The sequence below is a fragment of the Mustela erminea genome, chromosome 5, assembly GCF_009829155.1.
Source record: "Mustela erminea isolate mMusErm1 chromosome 5, mMusErm1.Pri, whole genome shotgun sequence".
Classification (NCBI taxonomy): Eukaryota; Metazoa; Chordata; class Mammalia; order Carnivora; family Mustelidae; genus Mustela; species Mustela erminea.
In genome coordinates, this window is record NC_045618.1 from 110507072 (window position 1) to 110528564 (window position 21493).

At 41.9% G+C, this 21493-nt stretch overlaps 1 protein-coding gene across 1 annotated transcript in view; it reads right to left on the minus strand.

The window, feature by feature from the left end:
- Positions 1–260: 260 nt before the first annotated feature.
- The window catches only part of GPHB5 (glycoprotein hormone subunit beta 5), a 31593-nt gene continuing 10360 nt past the window's right edge, over positions 261–21493 (minus strand). The window contains exons 2-4 of the mRNA XM_032341714.1: positions 8425–8527; positions 5539–5748; positions 261–1150 (exon numbers count right to left, since the gene is read on the minus strand). Coding sequence (XP_032197605.1) covers positions 962–1150; positions 5539–5742 — 393 coding nt within the window. The 5' untranslated portion in view covers positions 5743–5748; positions 8425–8527 and the 3' untranslated portion in view covers positions 261–961. The remainder of the gene's footprint in view (positions 1151–5538; positions 5749–8424; positions 8528–21493) is intronic.

The following is a 21493-nucleotide window of genomic DNA, read 5'->3' on the forward strand; positions in this document are numbered from 1 at the left end:
GATTTTAGAGAGTGCAAGAGCTCGACCATCACAGACTTCCCCTGAGCCAGCAGCGCAGCTTTACCCGACAAACGTGCAAAATTTCTGAGTTTAAAAAAGTCACAAATTAAAATATGCTAAATGAGAAAGAATATTTGTGATTAATCATTTTGGGCCTAGCTTCGGGAGAGCATCCCATGAGTCTAAAATCAGAGTTTAGCTGCAACATCTTTAGACCTAAATGATGGCTTTAGTTACATATTTTTTTCTGAGGCTGTTTTTTTGTTTGTTTGTTTGTTTTTAATCACAAAAGGGCCTCTTTATTCAGGAGGTCTTTGAGAATTATGCATGGGCCAAGAATCATCCAGAACTGGAGGTTTCTCAATTTCAGCTACTGTTGCCTCCTTTTTTAATCTGAGCAATCTCTGTTTCTCGTATAGGTAAGCACTCAGTTAAAACAAGAAGGGAGTATTTTCTCGAAGGAAGCTTGCAACTGGATTTTCTTTGGGGGTGTGAGGACAAAGCATTGGTTTTATTAATTTCTGACCCTTAAATCATAAATCTAGTCAGAGACCAATTGTTAAATAAAACATGAAAATGTAAAGACTTTCTAGAGCCATTTCCTAATTACTCCTACTGTATTTAAACCATTGGCCTATTATAAATCCAAATTGGAGGAGGATTGTGATATATGCAGATTATGTTCTGAAATTCAAGGTAAAGACAAAATAATTTGCAAGTGTGTGAGCCAGAGAAATTATTGTGGTGAAAACACAGATACTGTTTTGCATTTTTAGCATCAGTAGGCTGCCTCTGGGCCTTATGCCTGAGATGGGCCTAAGGAGGACAGGTACCCCTCCTCCACAGGGGCAGACAAAACTAGACAGTGCTCGAATGCAGGGGGAAGGCTGCTCGTGCTGCCCATGCAGGTGGGTCTGGGAAGCTCAAGGCCACCAGCTGTGTTCTGCTGGCCACATCAGCTTCAGATGGTCTCACACTCCGTGGTGGCCGTGGAGCAGGCCCCACAGTCACAGCGGACAGCCACGGGGTAGGTATAGAAGGGGTCCACTCCAGGTGCGCAGTTGGGCAGCTTGACCGTCACTTGTCTGGTCTCGTTGTAGGTACAGACTCGATGATGGGCTTCAATGTAGGGGGGTTCCAGAATGGGCTTCTGTCCCCACAAGTAGAAAACAGAAAACCCATTAGAACAAACCATCCTGTTTCTTGTTCTCGGTACCATTTATCACTATCAGAAATTAACTCACTAGTCATTTATTTACTTGTCAATCTCTCTCGTCCCAGTAGAAGGCAAATTCCTGAAAGCAGCAACCTGCTCTCCATATCCTGAGCTCCCAAAAGAGCCATGGCACACGGCAAGTGCTCAATAAATATTGAGCAAATGGATATTCCTGATCATTGCAGAAGTCTTCTAACTGGTCTCTCTTCCACCATCATCCCCTACAGTCTCTTCATGACACAGCAGCCCCAGGCAATTCTTTTTAAAATTAGGTCAGATCCTGCTCAAAGCCCCAGACATTTCCCATCTCACTCAGAGTAAAAGTCAAAGACGTACGCCTTCGAGACCCTCTGCTATGTCTCCATCCTCCCTGTCTTGCTGGCTTTCTCACTCTGCTCCAGCCACAGGAGTCCCTGATCGTTCCTCAGACCCACCCACGAACAGTCCCACTCCAGAGTCTTTGCCCTGTTAATCCCAGTGCCCAGAACATTCTTCTCCCTTATGACGGACTCTTATGCCATTTTGGCTCAAGCGTCACCTTCTCACAGAAACCTTTCCTGACCATCTTTAAAATTGCAACATCCCACCTCCACACCCTGCCATGTCCCCACCCTCTTCCGGCTTTATTCTTTCTTCTGTAGCACTTGTCAGGACCGGGTGACACTTTACATATTGTATTTATTTGTGTTGTGTTTCCCCCACCATTAGAACAGAGATTTATGCCCATTTTATTGACTGCTGCACTTCTACTACCTAGAGTAGTCCCTGTCACCGAGGAGCTTCTCAATCGCTATTTGTTGAATCAATGACAGAAGACAGAGCAAGGAAGGTTCCAGAATGCCCTGTGGGCTGTTCTGATCATCAAAGGATTCACTTCCTGACCTCCCCTTTTATACATCTTGAACTCCAAGATAATTTTATAAAGAGCCTAGAGATCGGGAAATGAGCACAAAATAGTAGTTTAAATATCAAGCCCTGGAGTGGAAATTCCATCTTCCAGGAATTCACCAAAATGACCAACATGAATAAGAGGCACCCATACTATGTTCTTTAGGCCTTTGAGAAAACGGAAGTTGTTCCCTTGGTGACATACTAGAATCCACTAGAAAGGTGATCTTGTGGACATCCAGGGAATGGGCACTGTTCAAAAAGGAGTGTCCTCCCAAATGTTACCATGGCAAATCTGGAAAAGTCTATAGTGTTACCCAGCTTGCTCTTGCCATCGTTATAAACGAACAGGTTAAGGTCAAGATTCTTGCCAAGAGAATGAATGTACATACTGAGCAGGTTAAGCCCTCAAAAAGCCTAGATAGCTTCCTGATGCACATGAAGGAACATGATCAGAAAAAGAAGGAAGCCAAAGAGAAAGGTACTTGGGTTCAACTGATGCGCTAGCCGGCTCCACCCGGAGAAGCATACTTCATGAGAAGCAACAGAAAAGAACCTGATCTGGTGCAACCTCTTCCCTAGGAATTCATGGCATGATAAGTGCACAAAAAATAAAAGACCGCAAGACTGTGTTAAAAAAAAAAAAAAAAAAAATTTGAATCCTGTAATCAGACCCTTAACCTTAGGCCCCTGTTGTGCCACTTGCCGAAGATTTTGGAAAGTCCACTTAACCTCTCAAAGCCTCGGATTCCACAACTGTAAAACAAAATCTTCCCCTCACAGCCTCTTTATGAGGATAAGGTAAGATGACAGTTGGGATGTGCAAGGCCCAGCACCAAGTTAAGTGTTCAGTAAATGTCATCTCTTGTTCCTACCAGAGCTGTTCTAAGAGTAAGGAAGTTATAATAAAAGTAGGAACTTACAAGCTTTCAAAAAACAGTGTCTTCACTCGTATTGGGTACGTAAAATACAGGTAATGAGGCCCAGAACAAAGTTCTTCCATGAACATCATGAAAAAGATTGGCTTTGCTTTTTCTAAGGACTACACGGAAGACCTCAACTTAATATCACAGCTTCCTCCACTTTTCTTCGTATCCTCTTACCCTCAGTAATCTGGAATCTCAAGCAGAGCTGCCACATAAAATCTAAGACACTCAGTAATATTTGAATGTCAAAATAAACAACAAATTTTTTTAGTGTAAAATACGCCCCCAAATATTTCATGGGGCAGACTTATACCAAAAACAAAACAAAAAAAAAAGTACAAAAAACCAAACACAATTGTTTATCTCTCATTCACATTAAACTGGCATCATGATCTGGTTTGGTTTGGGTTTTTTTTTTTTTTATAAATCTGACAACCCTAAACCCAGGCCATGAGCAAAGGCTATTTTCAGCAATGTTCCCCCTTTGAAGTAAATCCAGCCACTTTGTTGTCACGGACATCCTCATTTTAGACATGCTTTCCAGTTCCCAAAAATAAGTGCTTTATATCTCAGAAACTTTCAGATTACTGGGGAATAAATTTCATTCTTTTATTTATTTTCTGTAAGTGACCTCCCTGTACATACAGTAGAGTAAAGGCATAAATAAAAGCTGGCTAACATGAAGGAGAATCTTATTCCCTAATGGTCTTAATGCTTCCATTTCTCTAGTGAGAGTGCAGTCCCTGACCTCCTGTGGGTGACCAGGATCCAATTAAAGACATTCATCAATTTTTAAAGAGAAGAGGAAAATGAACTGAATTGAAGGAAACACAGTTTGAAATCTGGGCCCAGAAAGAGCTCCAAAGAGCTAAGAAATGAACTTTGAGTCAGGGTAGACACAGCCAGGCCAAGCCCTGAATATGAGAAGATACCAAAGCTCCCCAAGTCAGTTTGATGTCAAGCCACAGCCATGGTATCCTTAGCAGTTGAATTTCCATTTGTCTGTTAGGTCCTATACCCCTAGATGATGCAAAAAATACATCAAATTGGGTGGAATAGCTTTATTTCGTTGGGAGATTCCATCACCATCCCCAATCCACTCATGCGGTCATACTTTTATCGAAGTGATAGCAGGTTGCTCTCTGAGTCCCTGACAAGACGGCTATTTTTTCTCATGCCAGTGTCCTCTCGTAGTGCTCATGGACTTCTAAGTTGGCATCAATTAGGTTAAAAGATGTATGACTCCAGATAGAGGTCAATCCCATATAATTCAACAAATATATATTGAGTGTCTTGTTCCTACATGACACTTCAACAAGGGCTATCAAAGGCACAAGAATGAAACTTCTCTCCTAAAAAATTTACAATCTCATGTTGTGTGATGGGAAAAAGTAACACAAAAGGTAAACCAGAGTCAGGGCTGACCAGGGAGTCAGAAAATCTCTAGGGAAGGAGTTGGCCCTGGACACAAGCATCATAGGATATATTTAATAACAACAGATGAAAATGAGAAGGGATATGAGAAAAAGACCAAATGTGAGATTTCACAAGGGGTGTTTAAGAAAACTTTTCAAAATCAGTCTGACAGGACTGAAACTCAGGACATGGGTAGACATTGGGAAAATAGGCAAACTTCATATTGCTGAGAATCTTGGATGCTGGCTTTGGAATTTCCAATAGTGGGTGCTCATTAGAAGTCTTTGAACCAGGCTGACAAACCTGCACTAGAGCTTCATTAATAACCAACTCGGACCTCAGTACAGAGTCAGCAGCCACTCCATGGCATGACGGGACACTCTATGATAAATGGGCCCCTTTTCTTCTCACCTTGCAAACATCTCCTCACCTCAGCCCAATAGAGTTCTAACTTTGTCTAAGATTTTTAACCTCATTTAAATGTAATGCCTCTTAAAAGGCTGGATGGATATCATTGACTACAAAGGGACTTTGTGGACAGACTGTGACAATCCCTGAGGTCCCCACAAATTGCAGTGGGGAGCTGGGATAGGGCCACACTGTGCATGAGCCACTGAGGGAAGAACTGAGAACCCGCCCTCACCTTGCTCGACAGCCTAAGACCTATCTCTTGTTAACTGGCTGGCTAGATCACAGGTAGAAGAATATAGAGAACGTTTGGTGACACGCTTGAACCAGTGATTTATTCCCAACTTTCTACTGACTATCCATATAACTTGGCAGTCACTCACTCCTTGAATTCCTCCATGTCATCTGGAAAATGTGTAGAATAATAGCATATCTTAACCTTCCAGAGATGATTCCCAAATACGCAGACACTATGTAAATATGAATATTAATTATATCAATGCTTTGTTAGAGGGGCAAGGTCATGCTTCTTTCAGATTTTTTTTTTTGGAGAATGCCAAATAATTGTCATTAAAAAAATTCCGCAGGAATGCCCCCACTCTATCTCATTTTATTTAAAAAGTGAACACAGGAATCAGCCCCGGTGGCTGGCCTGAAGGCTTTGCCTTCAGTCTTGAAACTCACCTCCCAGGTTTCACAGCGGCCCCAGCAGGCATCCGTAGTGATCCGAAGGCCCCTGCAGCCTGGCTTTTTGGCCAGGAAAGTGAACTCCCTCACGGCACAGCCCACAAAGGTGAGCAGGTTCCCACTGGAGGTGCTGAGAACACAGCTGCAGCCAGCGAGGAGGAAGAGGGCCATGGGGCCAAGGAAAAGGTATGCCAGCTTCATGGTGTTCTTCCAGAGACGGAAAGGAAAGAGAGTTTACTAAGAGAGCCAGCTTCCCAGGGCACCTGGGTGGCTCAGTCAGTTAAGAGACAGACGCTTGGTTTCAGCTCATGTCATGACATCGGGATCATGAAATCAGGCCCCAGCATCAGGCTCCACGCTCAGCACAGAGCCTGCTTGAGACTCTCCCTCTGCCCCTTCCACCTGTGCTCACTCTCACTCTCTCCCTGAAATAAATAAATCAATCTTTTAAAAAAAACTAAAAAGAGAGCCAGCTTCCTTCTAGGGGGTGACCAATGATATTATGGTCACTGTCAACGGCATTTTGCTCTTAGCATTTCAGAAGAAATGAGCCAAGAAAGTGCAAATGCCCACAGACACCAACATAATGGCCCAGATATGCCTCTGACTCCAGCATGGTTTCCACGGACCTACTGTGCTCACTAGACATCTAACCCCTCCCCTAGGGCATTCTCAGGATTTTCCTTATTGTTCTCCAACTGCTGGACTTGACCCACATGTTAGAGAGCTTTATTCCAATGATGTCTTCAAAATAAATGCAAAATATGAGTCACACCAAAAGTAATGCATATCTGAACATACTCCACAAACACACACAAATTATTTTTGTTCATATCTAGGGTATTTGGTGCCATGTTCCCTACCTGCTCAAAATTATATTTTCAGTGTCATGGATGGGGAATGGAAGGGATGGCAATTAAAAAAAAACTCCATGCCCAGATGTACTATTACCAACCCAGGGCACAGAAAACAGGGATGTGCATAAGATATTATGACTCCCGGCACCTGAATTGGTAGCATTCATAAAAAATGTATCCTATTAGCTACAAATTGTCTCTGCTCTATGCTTCCACTGTAATAGGCACCTGGTTGTGATTCAATTTAAATCCACACATTGGAAAGCATTAGAAGGGTTTAAAACCTAATCCCAATCTACTGTCAAGTCTATCCTCCCTGGGTCATGGTGATTTTCTTTGCTTTTCCAGGAACCAGAGTCATTCCCTACAGGCTTGGCCCACAGGACAGAACACACCTGGATGTTAAAGGGAGAGTGGACACCACGTGGATGGAATGTCCTCCATTCATTATCACCTCAAATAATTCATTACTGCTACAGAATTATTTATTTTCAAATCGGATATCTCGGTCTCATCTACTTCTCCTGATCTACCTCTGATCTGTCACCTTAGCAGGGCTCTTTGGAGTTCCCTTCTGGTGGACTGAAGCTACAAATATGGAGAAGCACTTACCTGATCTCGCTGGAGCTAACTCCTTTTAGAGCTCACACTTGCACCCAAGAGGTCAGAAAATCACAATGAGTGCCAGAAGTTTGCTCTGGTAAATGTCTCTACCCTCTGGTACCAGGCTGCTTGACTGCTCAAATATATAGGAAGGGTCTTGTCAATCAAAACAAAAGAGAGGCAGATCCTTACAGGAACCACTAAACACATCAAAGCCTTGGGATATAAAGCCAGTCTCTCTTTTCCAAAACTGATTAACTTAAAGGGTGTTGTTTTGTTGCTTAACATCACCTACTGAAACAGAAAGTTACCTTGGTGGGTGACATAATCCTAGGGAAACAGTCAAAAGTAGTTCACCTGGGAACAAATGCACTGGGGCAAGATGGATTAATTTTCCTTCATGGTAACCACAACTTTCCTTCGAAATAGGAGTCAGTCACTAGCCACTCACAACAAACGATTTCCCTTAGCTCACAACACATTTCAATACATTGAAAATAACAAAACGGTAATTCTTCCTGGAAAGAACACAGGATCACAAGCTGAAAGGATGGAACTCACAGTAAGAAGAAACCTTTGAAAGTCTTAAAATTAGTTAAGGATTAGCTAATATTAATAACACTTTAAAATGAGTTTATAGGAAAACACACACACACACACACACACACACACACACACCCCAAAATGTCCAAAGAGATTCTCTTGTGGCACAGGAATTAAAGAGGACTTTTTATTTCTTCTATATGGTTTTCAGCATTTTTCACATTTTCTACACTGTGCAGACTTTTAGAATGGAAAATCAATTGATATTGACACTTTAAGAATTAAAATAAACCAATAAGTATATATTTGGGCTGCATGTAATGATATTCAATGTTGTTCTAACAGAAATGTTTCATTAGACTCTGGTTCTGGAAAATCTGAACTAAGAATGCAATAGTATTCTTTATGAGCAAGGGACACAGTTTATATTCCAATCTGCAACAGTAGCATACAAATGGATTAAGGACCTCATTGGTCATGGTATTATTCTGGGTGCTCTAAAAAATAAGTGAACCAGACACCGTCCCTGCCCTTAGGAGTTTATATATCACAGCAAATAATGACATAGCCAGAGACATTTAAGATGCACATTAAACAAGTAAATACTACATAAAGAAGTTAAAAACCTTTCTGTTTCTTGCAAAGGAAAAGTGTTCTTTAAATATATGCTACTCATTCAGGGCTTGATTTTTTTTTCAAAACGTGTTAACAACCCTCAGTGAATCCATCACTAGACCATCAACATACCCATCTCTAGAATCAGATTATGATACGTGTCTTATCGAAAATTGAACAGGGCTTGGAATAAAGGACTTTCTCCAGCCCTTGAGCCTGTGGGTCGCATCACCAGAACTGGGGTCCTATGGGACAGACTGCTTACCTGGTGTGTTCTTCTTCACTTGCTTAAAGTTCTCCGGTTGGTGGTGAGCTGCCATCCTGAATTGTATTTCTGAAGAGAACTCTTCAGCCCTTTTGCATCAGACCTGAAACATATATACTTGCCTCTGTAATGTCATGAGATAAAGACAACAAAGAGAAGCCAAGGGTACTTTTCTTCTACAACCTCCAATTCCCTTGTAATGCAGAACTAAGCAGCACACCTGCCCCACCCCCATCATCATTAACCTTTAAGAATGACAGTTTCTAGTCACCAAGCACCTCCTATGGATTCTGCTGTGTTTTCACATACGTTATCTCTCAATCTTACAACACTTCTGTAAATCAATGATTTTTTTTTTCCTCCTTTTTCCATTGGGTGAAATAGAGGCTCAGTTATTTTGCAATCTGCCCCCCTCCAAAGCCTTCGACAGCACTGGGCATGGTAAAGAATGCGGTTTCATCTCTACTACCAAGTGTTGAAGGTGCTTCCTGGGACACTGCGTTAAGGAGACCTTGGAATGGTCACAGTGCAGAGGCCATGGCTCATCAGCTTCATCATGGGTGTAGAAAAGGGGAATGATGTATAGATGCCACTTTTTGCCATCCTTAGACTATGCCTTGCCACTTGGCTCTCCACAGGCCAAGCAAGAGGTTGCATGTGGTGTCAAAGTCTACCTACAGAATATCTTGGCACCAGGTGTGTGCGTCTGTCACCTTCCCTCCCATCCCCATGGACGTTCCCACCATTGAAGTCACTCTCTTGAGGTATTAAATGAAGATGTGGGTGATGTCTCTCCAAGTGCAGGCCCTGGAGAATCTTCTTTCATCCTGTTCTATTTTCATCTTCTTATGGATTCATTGTTCCCATGGTGGATGAGTCACAAGAAAGCGCTTCAGTAGGGATGTGGAAGGAGAGGGCAGAAGGGGCCTGGAGGAGCCTGGGGGAGCATGACAACAGAGGAGGAGAAGGGTCAGTGCCTTGAAGAGGAGACTGAACAACGAAGGCCTAGTCCAGGGAGGAAGGCCCAGACGCGGAGGGCCCAGGAGTGGGCAATGTGTGCAGGCAACAAAGACATCACAAGAGCCTGGCTATTTGCTCCGCTGGCTCAGCCACGGCGACTGTTGGTGGCACAGCTTCCTCTGTGACAGACACAGGCAGGTCACTTTTCTCAGCCTCGATGTTGCCATCTGTAACATGATGCGGTTGGACCTTACAATTCCTAAGGCCCCTCTTGCACCAGAATTTAAAGTTTGGCAAACTCTCTTATGAACAAAACCAGCTGAGGGGAAGTCAGATGGAGAATCCAAAGATTCATACTACAATAAGTCTTCCAGATGAGGGTTCAATTCTTGACTTTGACACGTGCCAACTTGTGATCTTGGAGAAGACTCATAACCCCCTGAGTCTTAACTTTCCACAAAAGTAAAAATGCCTCCTGCACAGGGTTCCTGTGAGGATTCTACAAAATAATATCTAAAGAGGCGCCTGGGTGTCTCAGTTGGTTAAACATCTGCCTTCAGCTCAAGTCATGATCCCAGGGTCCTGGGATTGAGCCCTGTATTGGGCTCACCACTCAGTGGGGATCTTGCTTCTCCCTCTTCCTCTACCCCTACCTACCCTCTACCTGCTTGTGTCACTCTCTCTTGCATGCTCTCTCTCTCAAATAAATATATAAAATCCTTTTTTAAAAAAATAACATATATAAATTGTTCATCTCAGTGCTTGATACCTTATAAACAGGCAACAAATGTTTCTCTTTCTTTCCCATCATCATTGTGTACCTCCAAGAAATAAAAAGCTGCTAATAAGAAATTACATCACATCATTGATTTTTAGGTATATCCTGATTTCAAAGGTATTAAATGTGGGGGGAAATGTGAGCCTGAGAACAGAGGAGGCAGTCTTTGAGGGCTGTGAGACCCCACCAGCATCCTGAAACCAGGAGACATGGGGTGGCAACAAGCTTGCTTCCCCAGCCAGCCTGTGGTGTTTTGATTGGATGCTAAAATTAACAACACATTTTCCAGCATGGAAAAAAGTCTGGAGCATAAGATTTAGTCTTGAAGGTCCAACTCTCACACTTTGGGGGTACACGCTTTATCATAGTTCCAATATTCGATATAGGAATAAATCTTCATGAATATCCCAAGCAATTTCAAGAGAGTCAAATTAACTGAGCCAACCAATGCATACTAAATAACCCACTTTGTCCCACGGGTACTAAGTGAGGACCCACAGGAGCAAAGCTGTTTGTTCTGTAACTTACAATGATCTCTTAAGAATTGAGAAGAGATGTGCATGCTTTGATAATGTGTTTCCACATTGTCTTTTCGGAATAAACAATGCTCTATCCAAGGGTCGACTTAACCAACATTAGGCTTCCTGTGGATAAAAAAAAAAAAAAAAAAAAAAAAAAAAGCCATGAAGGAAGCTATGTGTTTCAAGGAATTAATAGAATTAGTGATTTTCTGCAAACAGATGTAAGGAAGGCCAGCCTTAGACTTTACATAGCTGTATGTTGCTTTTAATACCCCTTATTTGCGGTGGGGCGGGGGGTGGAAATCTGGGTTTACAAATGAAGACAAATGGTGAAGTCCTTGGAAGAAATTAATTTTATTGAAAGGACATTTCTTCCTTTCAAAGCACTGGGTATTTGTGGGACAGCTCCTCATTTTATTGACTTAAAGAGATAATATTTGCCCTAGATGATGGTGTGGTTGCTATGGTAACTTTTTTTTTTTTTAACGAGACTAAAAATAATGAAGCCTGTGTCTGATGTACTAGGACAAGTCAAGCCTTTCTCCACAACTGTCTAAAAGAAGTATCTGTCAGTTGTCACAGATTTATTTCAGATTAAGGGGCACATGGTTTAGGCACTGAAGTGGAATGTTTTTATTTCCGCCTGACTCTTCCACTTTTGAAGGTCATAGCTTTGCCTGGCATGGCAGACACATGCCTAATAGAGAGGAGCTTAATGAGTCACAAAGAAGCATTCTTTATTTCAAGTGCGTCCTGTATTCTCATTGGAACGAGGCCACAAAGCTGCTGGGTCCCCAAATCCTGCATTTGTAATTCCCTAGGCAGTTGCACAGACAAGGCCAAGGCTGTTGTTAGCGAAGCTTCGGAGCAACAGCACCTCATTTGTTCGCTGCTGGCTTTAGTCCAGAGAAAGATTCCTAGGATCACGGCTCCAGAGTGCGCGCATGTGGCTCTGCGTGCCCGTGCTTGGGCCGGAGGGAAGGTGCCGGGGGAGAAAAGAGGAGAGCTGCTCTCCTCTCGAAAGTATTCACTGCACAATCCAGCACATATTTAGTAAAGCAACTACTCTGTGCCAGGCACGGGCCAGCCCTGGGGTCACTGGGCTCATTAAAAAAAAAAAAAAAATGCTGATGTTGGGAGACATGGGGGAATAGCCAACAGCTGGAGAGATTTCCCTCCTGCTTCCCTTTCTCTGTTTTCTTTCTTCCTTCTTTCTGGCCTTCCAGTGTTAGTGAGTCTTACCATGTGTCACACACATGTGAGTGCATGAGATGAAAATGGAGATGGACCCGGGGACCTGTCCTCAGGCAATAGTCTAGTGAAGATGATAAATTAACCAACGTACGTATGACCCAGAAATTGCACTCTCGGGCATTTATCCCAGGGAAATGGCAATTTATCTTCACACAAAAACCTGTACGCAAATGTTCATAGCAGCTTTATGGATAATAGCCCTAAATTGGAAACAACTCAGATGTCCTTCACCCTGTAAATAGTTAAATGACCTGTGGCACACCCATCCTGCAGAATACCGCTCAGCACTGGCGGGAAAAAAGCACATGACCCCTTGCAAAGGTCTCTGGAAAATCACACTGAGTGAAAACAGCCAATCCTGAAAATCGATATACTGTATAATTCTGGTTATGTAACATTCTAGAAATGACAAAATTATAGAGATGGGGAACAGACTAGTGGCTGCCAGTGGTCAAGGTGACTCGGGGAAGGAGGGAAATGGGTGTGGTTATAAAGGGTCAACATGTAGGATTTTTCTGATGCTGGACATGTTCTGTCTCTTGAGGGTGGTGGTAGATGCAAGAACAAAACATGTAACAAAATTACAGAGAACTAAATACATACATGTTCACAAAATAAGTACAATGGGGTTGAAGGAAGCATGGCGGTTGACTATATCAATGTCAATTCCCCGGCTGTGATATTGTACCATTGTGTTTTAAGTACAAAACACATTGTGAGAAACCAAATAAAAGGTGCACAGGAGGGGCGCCTGGGTGGCTCAGTTGGTTAAGCGACTGCCTTCAGCTCAGGTCATGATCCCGGACTTCCAGGATCGAGTCCTGCTTCCGGCTCCCAGCTTCTAGGGGAGTCTGCATCTCCCTCTGACCTTCTCCTCTCTCAAGCTTTCTCTCACTCATTCTCTCTCAAATAAATAAATAAATATATAAATCTTTAAAAAAAAAAAAAGTGCACAAGATTTCTCTGTATTATTTCTTACAACTGCATATGAATCTACAATTATCTCAAAATAGAAAGTTTGATTAAAAAATAAATCAACATTTTATTTAGGGGGTGGGCAAAACAGGTGAAGGTGGTCAACCGGTACAACTTCCAGTTATAAGATAAATAAGTCCCGGGGAGGTACCCTACAGCATAGTGACCGTCGTTCACAATGCTGTATCGTATACTTGAAAGTGGCTAAGAGAGTAGATCTTAAAAGTTTTCATCGCGAGAAAAAATGTGGAACTATGTGTGGTGATGGATGCTACCAAAATTTAATGTGGTAGTTATTTTGCAACCCATACATATATCAAATCGTGATGTTGTATACTAAAACTAAGACAATGTTCTATGTCAATTATACCTCAATTTTTTTTTAATTTTTTAATTTATTTCTTATTTTTTATAATCATATAATATATTTTTATCCCCAGGGGTACAGGACTGTGAATCGCCAGGTTTACACACTTCACAGCACTCACCATAGCACATACCCTCCCCAGTGTATACCTCAAATTTTTAAATGAAAAAACAATGACTCTGCATTCAGGAAAGCAAAACAAAGAAGTTCATTTTTAAGTATTACTGTTAAGAAGTTGAATTAAAATAATTAGAGGCTTAAAAAATAAATCAATCGATTTATCATTAAATGGGATAAATGCTATGATAAAAATGGATATGGAAAGCTATGAGAGCTTAGACTACACTGCATCAAAAGAGATGATTTCTGGAGCAGTGACTCCAGTGCGTTGGAAGAAAATACATTCCAGGCAGAGACATATCACCGGAATTGAGGGCAGAATGTCTGTCTGTCTTGCCCACCGTATTTCTCCAGTGCTAGAACACTGAACAGCTCAGTGTTAATGATCAAAACTGTTGAGTGAATAACTGAAGACATGGAAGAGGGTATGGCGAGTTTGAAAAGGTAGAAGGGGTCATCACGGTCGAGCACACAGTGCGTTCATGAAGAGAGACAGGGATGAGGACGGTAGCAGCAGATGGGCTCCGGGCCAGGTGCTCTGAAGCCCTCATCCTAATTCCAACATAAAATAGGAGCCAAGTTTGTGTATTAGAAAGATCCTGTGGGCACAGTGAGGAGACAGATTGAAGTTAAGATGCTGGCTGGGTAGGCTGCTGTGCTAACCCAGGTGAGTACTCTGCTCCCAACCTCAAACACTAGAAGTCCTGCGTCTAAAACAGAGGTGTCTGTTAAACGTAGACTTTGAGGGGCGCCTGAGTGGCTCAGTGGGTTAAGCCTCTGCCTTCGGCTCAGGTCATGATCCCAGCGTCCTGGGATTGAGCCCCGCATCGGGCTCTCTGCTCAACAGGGAGCCTGGTTCCCTTCCTCTCTCTCTGCCTGCCTCTCTGCCTACTTGTGATTTCTCTCTGTCAAATAAATAAATAAATCTTTTAAAAAAATAGACTTCAAAACACATATGCAAAGAAGGTGAAATTAATTTTAGTGATTACTCCCAGGGTGTTGAGTGCCAGAAATAAGACCGTACTTAACCCAATATCACCCAAAATTTCTACATTTCAACATGTAATCAATGTAAACCATTATTAATGAAATATTTTATACTCTTCCTGTATCTTTTCCTTATATGAAGATTTTGAGACCAACTGACAGCACATCTCAATTCAAACTTGCCTCATTTCAAGTGCTTGAGAGCTACGTGGAGTGGTTACCATATTGGACAGCCCAGGTCCAATCCAGAGACATGCCACACAGTGGCAAGGAGTATTTTTTTTAGCTCTTAGACGCTTTTCATATGTCACATCTATTAATTCTCAAACAGTAATCCTATGAACTATTATTATCTTCCCTTTCTAATGAAGAAACTGAGGTCAAAACACATTAAACAAATTGACCATGGCCTTCCAGTTACTCAATGATGGAGCTAAGATTCAAATTCGGCTCTGACCGATCTTTACTTTATCTAGCTGCTTTAGTCACAGCATCGTGCTGTTGCAGGGAGCAACCTTGACCTACAGTGAGGGGATCATAAGCTCAATCTTCTAGAAATATCTGAGTCCTCAGCCAGCTGAGCCTGTGTCCATGATGCATGTGAAATTTCAAAGTTTAAAGCCGTAAGGGGTACACTGAAAAATGATAGAGAGTGAGACTTACCAAAATGTATATTTTTTCAGATTTCTGATCTGCTGAGCCTGATTACATAATTTGAAAGTCTCAGTGTTTTCTTACCTAACGTCACTGAAGAGCCTGCTTCAAAATAAATTATGGAAAGAAATCTCTCCTAAGTGAAGATAGCCTGCCCTGACATTTACTGAATGATGAAGCCACGGTGATGATCAAGTCCAGAGAAGGAAAACGACTATGATCAAGGGGCTGGAGGAATTTCATAAGAAAGGATAGGCTTGGGACGGGGTGGGGTGGGGGGCATTGGAAAACCACCAGCGTAAAGGATTAGCTGGACAGGCAAAGGTTGAGGAGAAGGAAAAGACCATTTAAGATCTCAAAGCCAGGATAGCTGTGGGTATGTGAGCAACAATATTTTTAAGGCTGACCTAAGACCCATTTCTCTCTGTCGCCAAGGCCCCTGGGTCCTGGATGTCTCTTGGTACAAATAACCCACCTTTGCAAAATGCTGGGCAAGGATTAGAGATGTAGTTTGAGCCTTTAAGAACTGAGTGAAGTAAAAGTCTCAAATCCATGATTCTGAGTTAACAAGCCATGGATAGAAAACAAACTAGTCCCAGAACATAAAGCTCAAACAGGCTGCACATGAGGTACAGAAACACTTAACACTATTGGCTGATTGCCTCACTATCTACATGACCTCTTTATTTGGATGTCACAGAAATACCCCAACTTCATGGTGTCCCACGGTTGTTTTATCTCTCTCTCTCCAGACTCCTTCCCACCCACTTCATCTGGCATTTCCAATCTCTGCAAATGAAACCTCTTGAGATTCGTTCTAGGCACCTCCCTGTCCCAAACTCTCCCACTCCCCACTGCACACACCCCCAAAATCCCATCCGTACTGTTGACTCACCTCCAAACCCTGCTAGATTCCCAGCTCTAAGTAGATGCTCCAGGACTCTCCCATTCACTCTTACATCCCTAATGCTTGCACATCATATGCAAGAAACGTTTACCTGAATGAGTAAAAGACTGAATGATTGTGAGGAATAACAAATATCACGTATGCCCACTTTCCCCCAACTCAAAACTTTATCAGTCTCCATTAACATTTAGCAAGTATTTCCAGGAGAGCAGTCAATCCCACAAGAATTGTTTTCCCATATCTAAATAAGAACCCAGGGGGCCAGTGCTGGTGTTCTCATGAAAGTCCCCAAGCTTCGAGTTAGTGCTGTATGAGGCCCACACATGGGGGTGTGGACTTTCCGGCCCAACAAGCAGTCTTGGTAGCACTGGGCCCAAGGAGCAGGGTCAGGGCCCACCTCCCCCATTATCATCTTTCTGACTACAAGACACTGAACCTGGTAGCTTCCACCCACCCTCCCCAACGCTCACAATTTTAATAGATCCCTCCATGCGGGGGTCAGGCAGGGCATATATATGCTTCGTGGCACTTCTTGGCAACTTGGTCTGTTTGATTGGGTTTCATGACTAACTTCAATTTCTTGGAAGCAGAAAAATAATTTCCCTTTTTGCAGCTTGAAATATCTCATCAAAGAAATGTGGAGAGTATGAAAATTAGATTTGATTGGCAGCCAGCTCTTTGCTTCTGTTCTGTAGATCTCTTTAAAAAAAAAAAAGGAGTAGGGTTTTCTGACAGCCTGATGGGCAATGACATAATTTTAATAATCCTCTCCTCTTTAGGCGAAATTAAAGAAAAAAATTTCACAATGAAATTACTGTGCCTCCAAGATGTAGTCACTCGATTCACCCTCTTTGCATTGTTCGTGTCCAGCACTCTGGAAACAAGATGCATATTTCAGGCATGCCTAACACTGTTGTTAATGCTCTACTTTCTGAACTGCCTTGAAGGTTGATGAGGCCTAAAGCAGATGGAGCCAGAAGAGTGAAGCTTTAGAAGTACTGTCAGAGTCCACAGACACATACACACATACACTCAATTCAACTCGGTTCATCGCATAAAATTACGAATCTGATTCTCCAGTTTAAAGAATGACAAGACCTTTTATTTTGAGATTCCAGCCTAATCTTTTTCTTCCAAGGTTATGCTCAGGATTGGTTGGTGAGAGGGATGCTTATCTCCCATTCCCACTTTTCCATAGTGGGCAAGAGAGAAGAGTGTACATAGAACACTTCAGGCTTCTGTCTCTGTATTCCACACTCCCACCATGAGTCTTATCAGATCAGTTGCTGAGATTGGGGAATAAACAAGCATGGTGACTCAACATCCTGGAGCTTCAGAGTTCAAGTAGATTTATCAGTGAGGATGGTTCTAGCTGCAAGTACCAAGGACAAAGCACTGAAGGTGGCCTAAACATATATAAGTTTAAGTAGGAAGTCCAGAATCAGGGAGATGGGCATTGGTGCGGCTACTCAAGGACCCAGGTGTTGTGCATTTTTCTGGTTGCCTCTGAGCATGTTGGCATGCCTCCCTTCATGACCTGCTCCAGCTCCAACCCGTGTCCCAAAACAAGACAAAAGAAGAAGAAGAAGAAGAAGAAGAAGAAGAAGAAGAAGAAGAAGAAGAAGAAGAAGAAAGAAAAGGAATAATAAGGAGAGGAAAGCACCTGTCACAAGCATTTCTATTTTAAGAGAGGAAACGTCTCATAGGAGTTTCCTGCTGATTTCCTCTTTAATCCCTTGGCCAGAATCAGGTCACATACTCACGTCCTAGCTATAAGGAAGTCTGAGAATGGAAGTACTTTCAGCATCCATGTAGAAGACCAGCTCTGCTGGCAAGGGAGGAAGGCCAAGAATGTCTGTAGGGTAAACAACCACCAGCGCCTGTCAAATGTTTTGATATTCAGAGCTAAGGCCATTTGACTACATATCAGGTTGTACTCTCTAATTTAAATTCATTCGGTAAGAAAGCCAATATTTTTACCTGCTCGCATCAGATCCCTGTGTCTCATTTTTCTGTTAGTTTCAAGCTCAGAGCAAAGGGAGGGTCCTGGTTACTTGTCCCCCCAAAATACTAACAATTACTGCCAGGAGCATTGTTGACTCTAGGAAGATCAACCACCACCACCTCTTTGGATCTCAGCTTTATCTGGAAAACAAAGAATTTGGATGAGTGCATCTTCCAAGCCCCTTCCAGCCCCAACAGGCTCTGGTTTCATGACTGTACGTTCAAATGTCTCCAAGCAGTGAATCAAATCACAAGTAGCCTAAGCAATGTTATAAAAGGAAGAAATTTGACTCACATTGACTCGCATTAGCCTTGGGGAATAAAAACTAGTAAATAACGACGAACTCTGAAGCTAGTGTCAGTTTAATAAGAAGAGGAACTTGTGACTGTGCCCCAGGCATATGAGAGAGAGTAGCCATGTAATGGACTTACAAGAGTTTAGGAAAATCGCTGCTCCCTTGGAGTCCTGTAAGTCTAGCAGAATGACAAGGCACTAAAAATGGATCTCTCCTTCATCTCTGTATTGAAATAACCTCTAATATCTATAGTGTACAGCCCAAAAACCTTGATGTAGTTTATAAAGGGTCCTTTCCAGCCTATCATCGCCCTACATCCACACACTGAACATACTAATAATAACAGCGAATATTTTTAAAGTCTTACTCTGTGCTCAATACACATGAAGAACTTTATCTTTCATTGTCTCTTTTAACCCTTACCATAAGAACAGTGAATAAGATACCATCTTCATTTTACGTATGAATAAGCTGGAATTAAGTAATTAGCCCAAGGCCACACAGCTAAAGGTGGTAGAGTCAGAATTTAAATTTAGGCAGACTGTGCCCAGAGCCTATGCCCTGATCCACTATGTTGTATTTCTCTGACAATATTTAAATATTTTTTAAAACTTGTTTACATTTCTTTTTCTTTTTTCTTTTTTCTTTTTTCTTTTTTTTTTTTTTTTTGAGCAAGAGAGAGAGAGAGAGTGCAAGTGGTAGGGGAGGGGCAGAGGGGGAGAGAGAGAGAGAGAGAGAATCTTAAGCAGGCTCCATGCTCAGCACAGAGTCTGAGGGCTCAATCTCACGACTTGAGATCATGACCTGAGGTGAAATCAAGAAGCAGAAGCTCAACCGACTGAGCTACCCAGGGGACCCCATTTCTATTTCTACCAGTAATACATAAGGGCCATTTTCTCTTCATCCCCTCGTTTTACGTCTGACAACTAGTAGATACTCCCATAAATATTTAAAGAATGCATGCGTGAATGAGTGACTTCCTATGCAGACTTTCCAGTCTTCTGCAAACACACTCTACTCTATTACACCCCCATGCTCTAGCTTATACTGCTCCTTCTGTCCAGCAGACTCCTACTCCTACTCTTCCTTCAGGAATGGGTTGAAATGTCACATCCTTGTTCTGTTCCTCCCAACAATCTTCCAAAGAGAAAAATAGGTCATATGGAAAACAAGTCATAGAAGAAGGAACTAGAATCAAAAGCCATATGATTTACTTATTAATCAGGTTCAATTAATGACAGCTCCCAAACCTCAAAAACTCACAATAAAATGAGGTACCAACTTCCAGTTATAAAATAAATAAGTCACAGAGATGAAAAGTACAGCCTAGGGAATATAGTCAGTTATTGTAATAACATTACATAATGACAGTTGGTAACTATACTTATTGTGGTGTGCATTGAATAATGTCTGTATAGAGCTGTTGAATCCCTATGTTGTATACTAAAACTAATATAACATTACAGGCCAACTATACTTCAACCAGTCAATCAATAAGTCACAGTCAGCAGAAGCAGAGGACAGGGTTCTTTAATCACTAAGGAACAGAGGACCCATCTTGTGATGGGCTTATAGAAACACTCTGCAAAGGGAAGAAAGATCTTACAGGACCATGTGAACCTGCAGAGGGTGCATCACTCTATATCCACATCCCATTGGCCATAACTAAGCCTTATGCCCCTGACCTAACTGTAAATAAGGCTAAGGAACAAGATTGTCCTGAATGCCCAAGAAGAAGAAGAAAGAAATTTGGTGAGCATATGATATTGTTCTCACCATAGCTTCTTCACAGTGATACAAAAAAATGGCTTCAAACTGTTAATGAAAATTATTTTTATCTTCAAAAATTCTGTACCCACACCAATTTTCAATCAAGCATAAAAGGGGAATAAAGAAATATTCAGATATGTAAGATTGCCTGAAGTGTGTAGACCTTATGTATCCTTTCTCAGGAAGCTACCAAAGAATGTAAACATGGAAATAAAGGAAGAAGAGAACATCAAATCCAGAAATCAAGGATCCAGTGCAAGAGAGAATTGAAGTTTAGAAATCAAGCTGTATGGGGCACCTGGGTGGCTCAGTGGATTAAGCCGCTGCCTTCGGCTCAGGTCATGATCTCAGTGTCCTGGGATCAAGCCCCGCATCGGGCTCTTTGCTCAGCGGGAGCCTGCTTCTCTCTCTCTCTCTGCCTGACTCTCCGCCTACTTGTGATTTCTCTCTCTGTCAAATAAATAAATAAAATCTTTAAAAAAAAAAAAAAAAAGAAAGAAATCAAGCTGTATGGAAGAGGGAGCAACACTGGAGCAGAAAAGGATAAGTACCTGCATTTGAAGAATGTAGAAAATAAAAGGGAGCTGGTATGATGTGTGGGCTCTGTTATACCACCATGCCCTGGCTTATCCTGGTCCGTCATCAACTATAGTATGCAGTCCACAGATAATATCTAAAAGTTATAAATCTAGAAATAGCAGTATATGCATATGACTTGGAAATGGAGAAGTAGATTACAAAAGGAACAGCTAAAATGGTTGCTCTAGGATACTGAACTGGGAGGTAGGGTAGGATAACACAAAAGAATGCCATTTTTCATGACAGCTCTTGGTAGAGTATTTGAGTTTTTAATCACTTCTTTGCTAAAAATTTTATATATTTTTTAAATAAGAGAAGAAGGAGAATGAAGTTTTCATAACTGCTCCTTTGTCTTATCCAAAAAGAGTCCACCAAGAACCTTATTATGTTCTCAAAATGTCAAGGAGGGAAGAAAAAGACAGGGCAAATGTGCACAGATAGGACGTCTTCTTTAAACCCCAAGCACCCAAGCGGTGTATTTTCTCTTTCATCCATTTCTTTTTAAAAATACTGGTCAATGGCCCCACCTTCGTGAATAGGTTCAAGGAAAGAGGGAAAGGACTGAAAACAACAGAAAGGACCATGGACAGAGCCCCTGGATGATCACTAGTGACCACCACCTATGCTGGGCCTACCCACCATCTTGCCAGAAAAAGGTAAAATAAGACATTTTAGGCATTTTTTCTGAAATCAGTATACTCTATATCCTCCTTATCTACTGGCTTCATAAACCTCTCAATATTTTTTTAGTTTGACATGAGTTTTTGGTGAGTCATGTGGATTGCCATAGGTATTGGTTTCCTAAGGATTTGTACACATATCAGTCTTACCTGTCTTATTTCAATAATTCATCTTTTTTTTTTTTTTTATTCAGGAAGCATTTCCATTTCTTGGCCT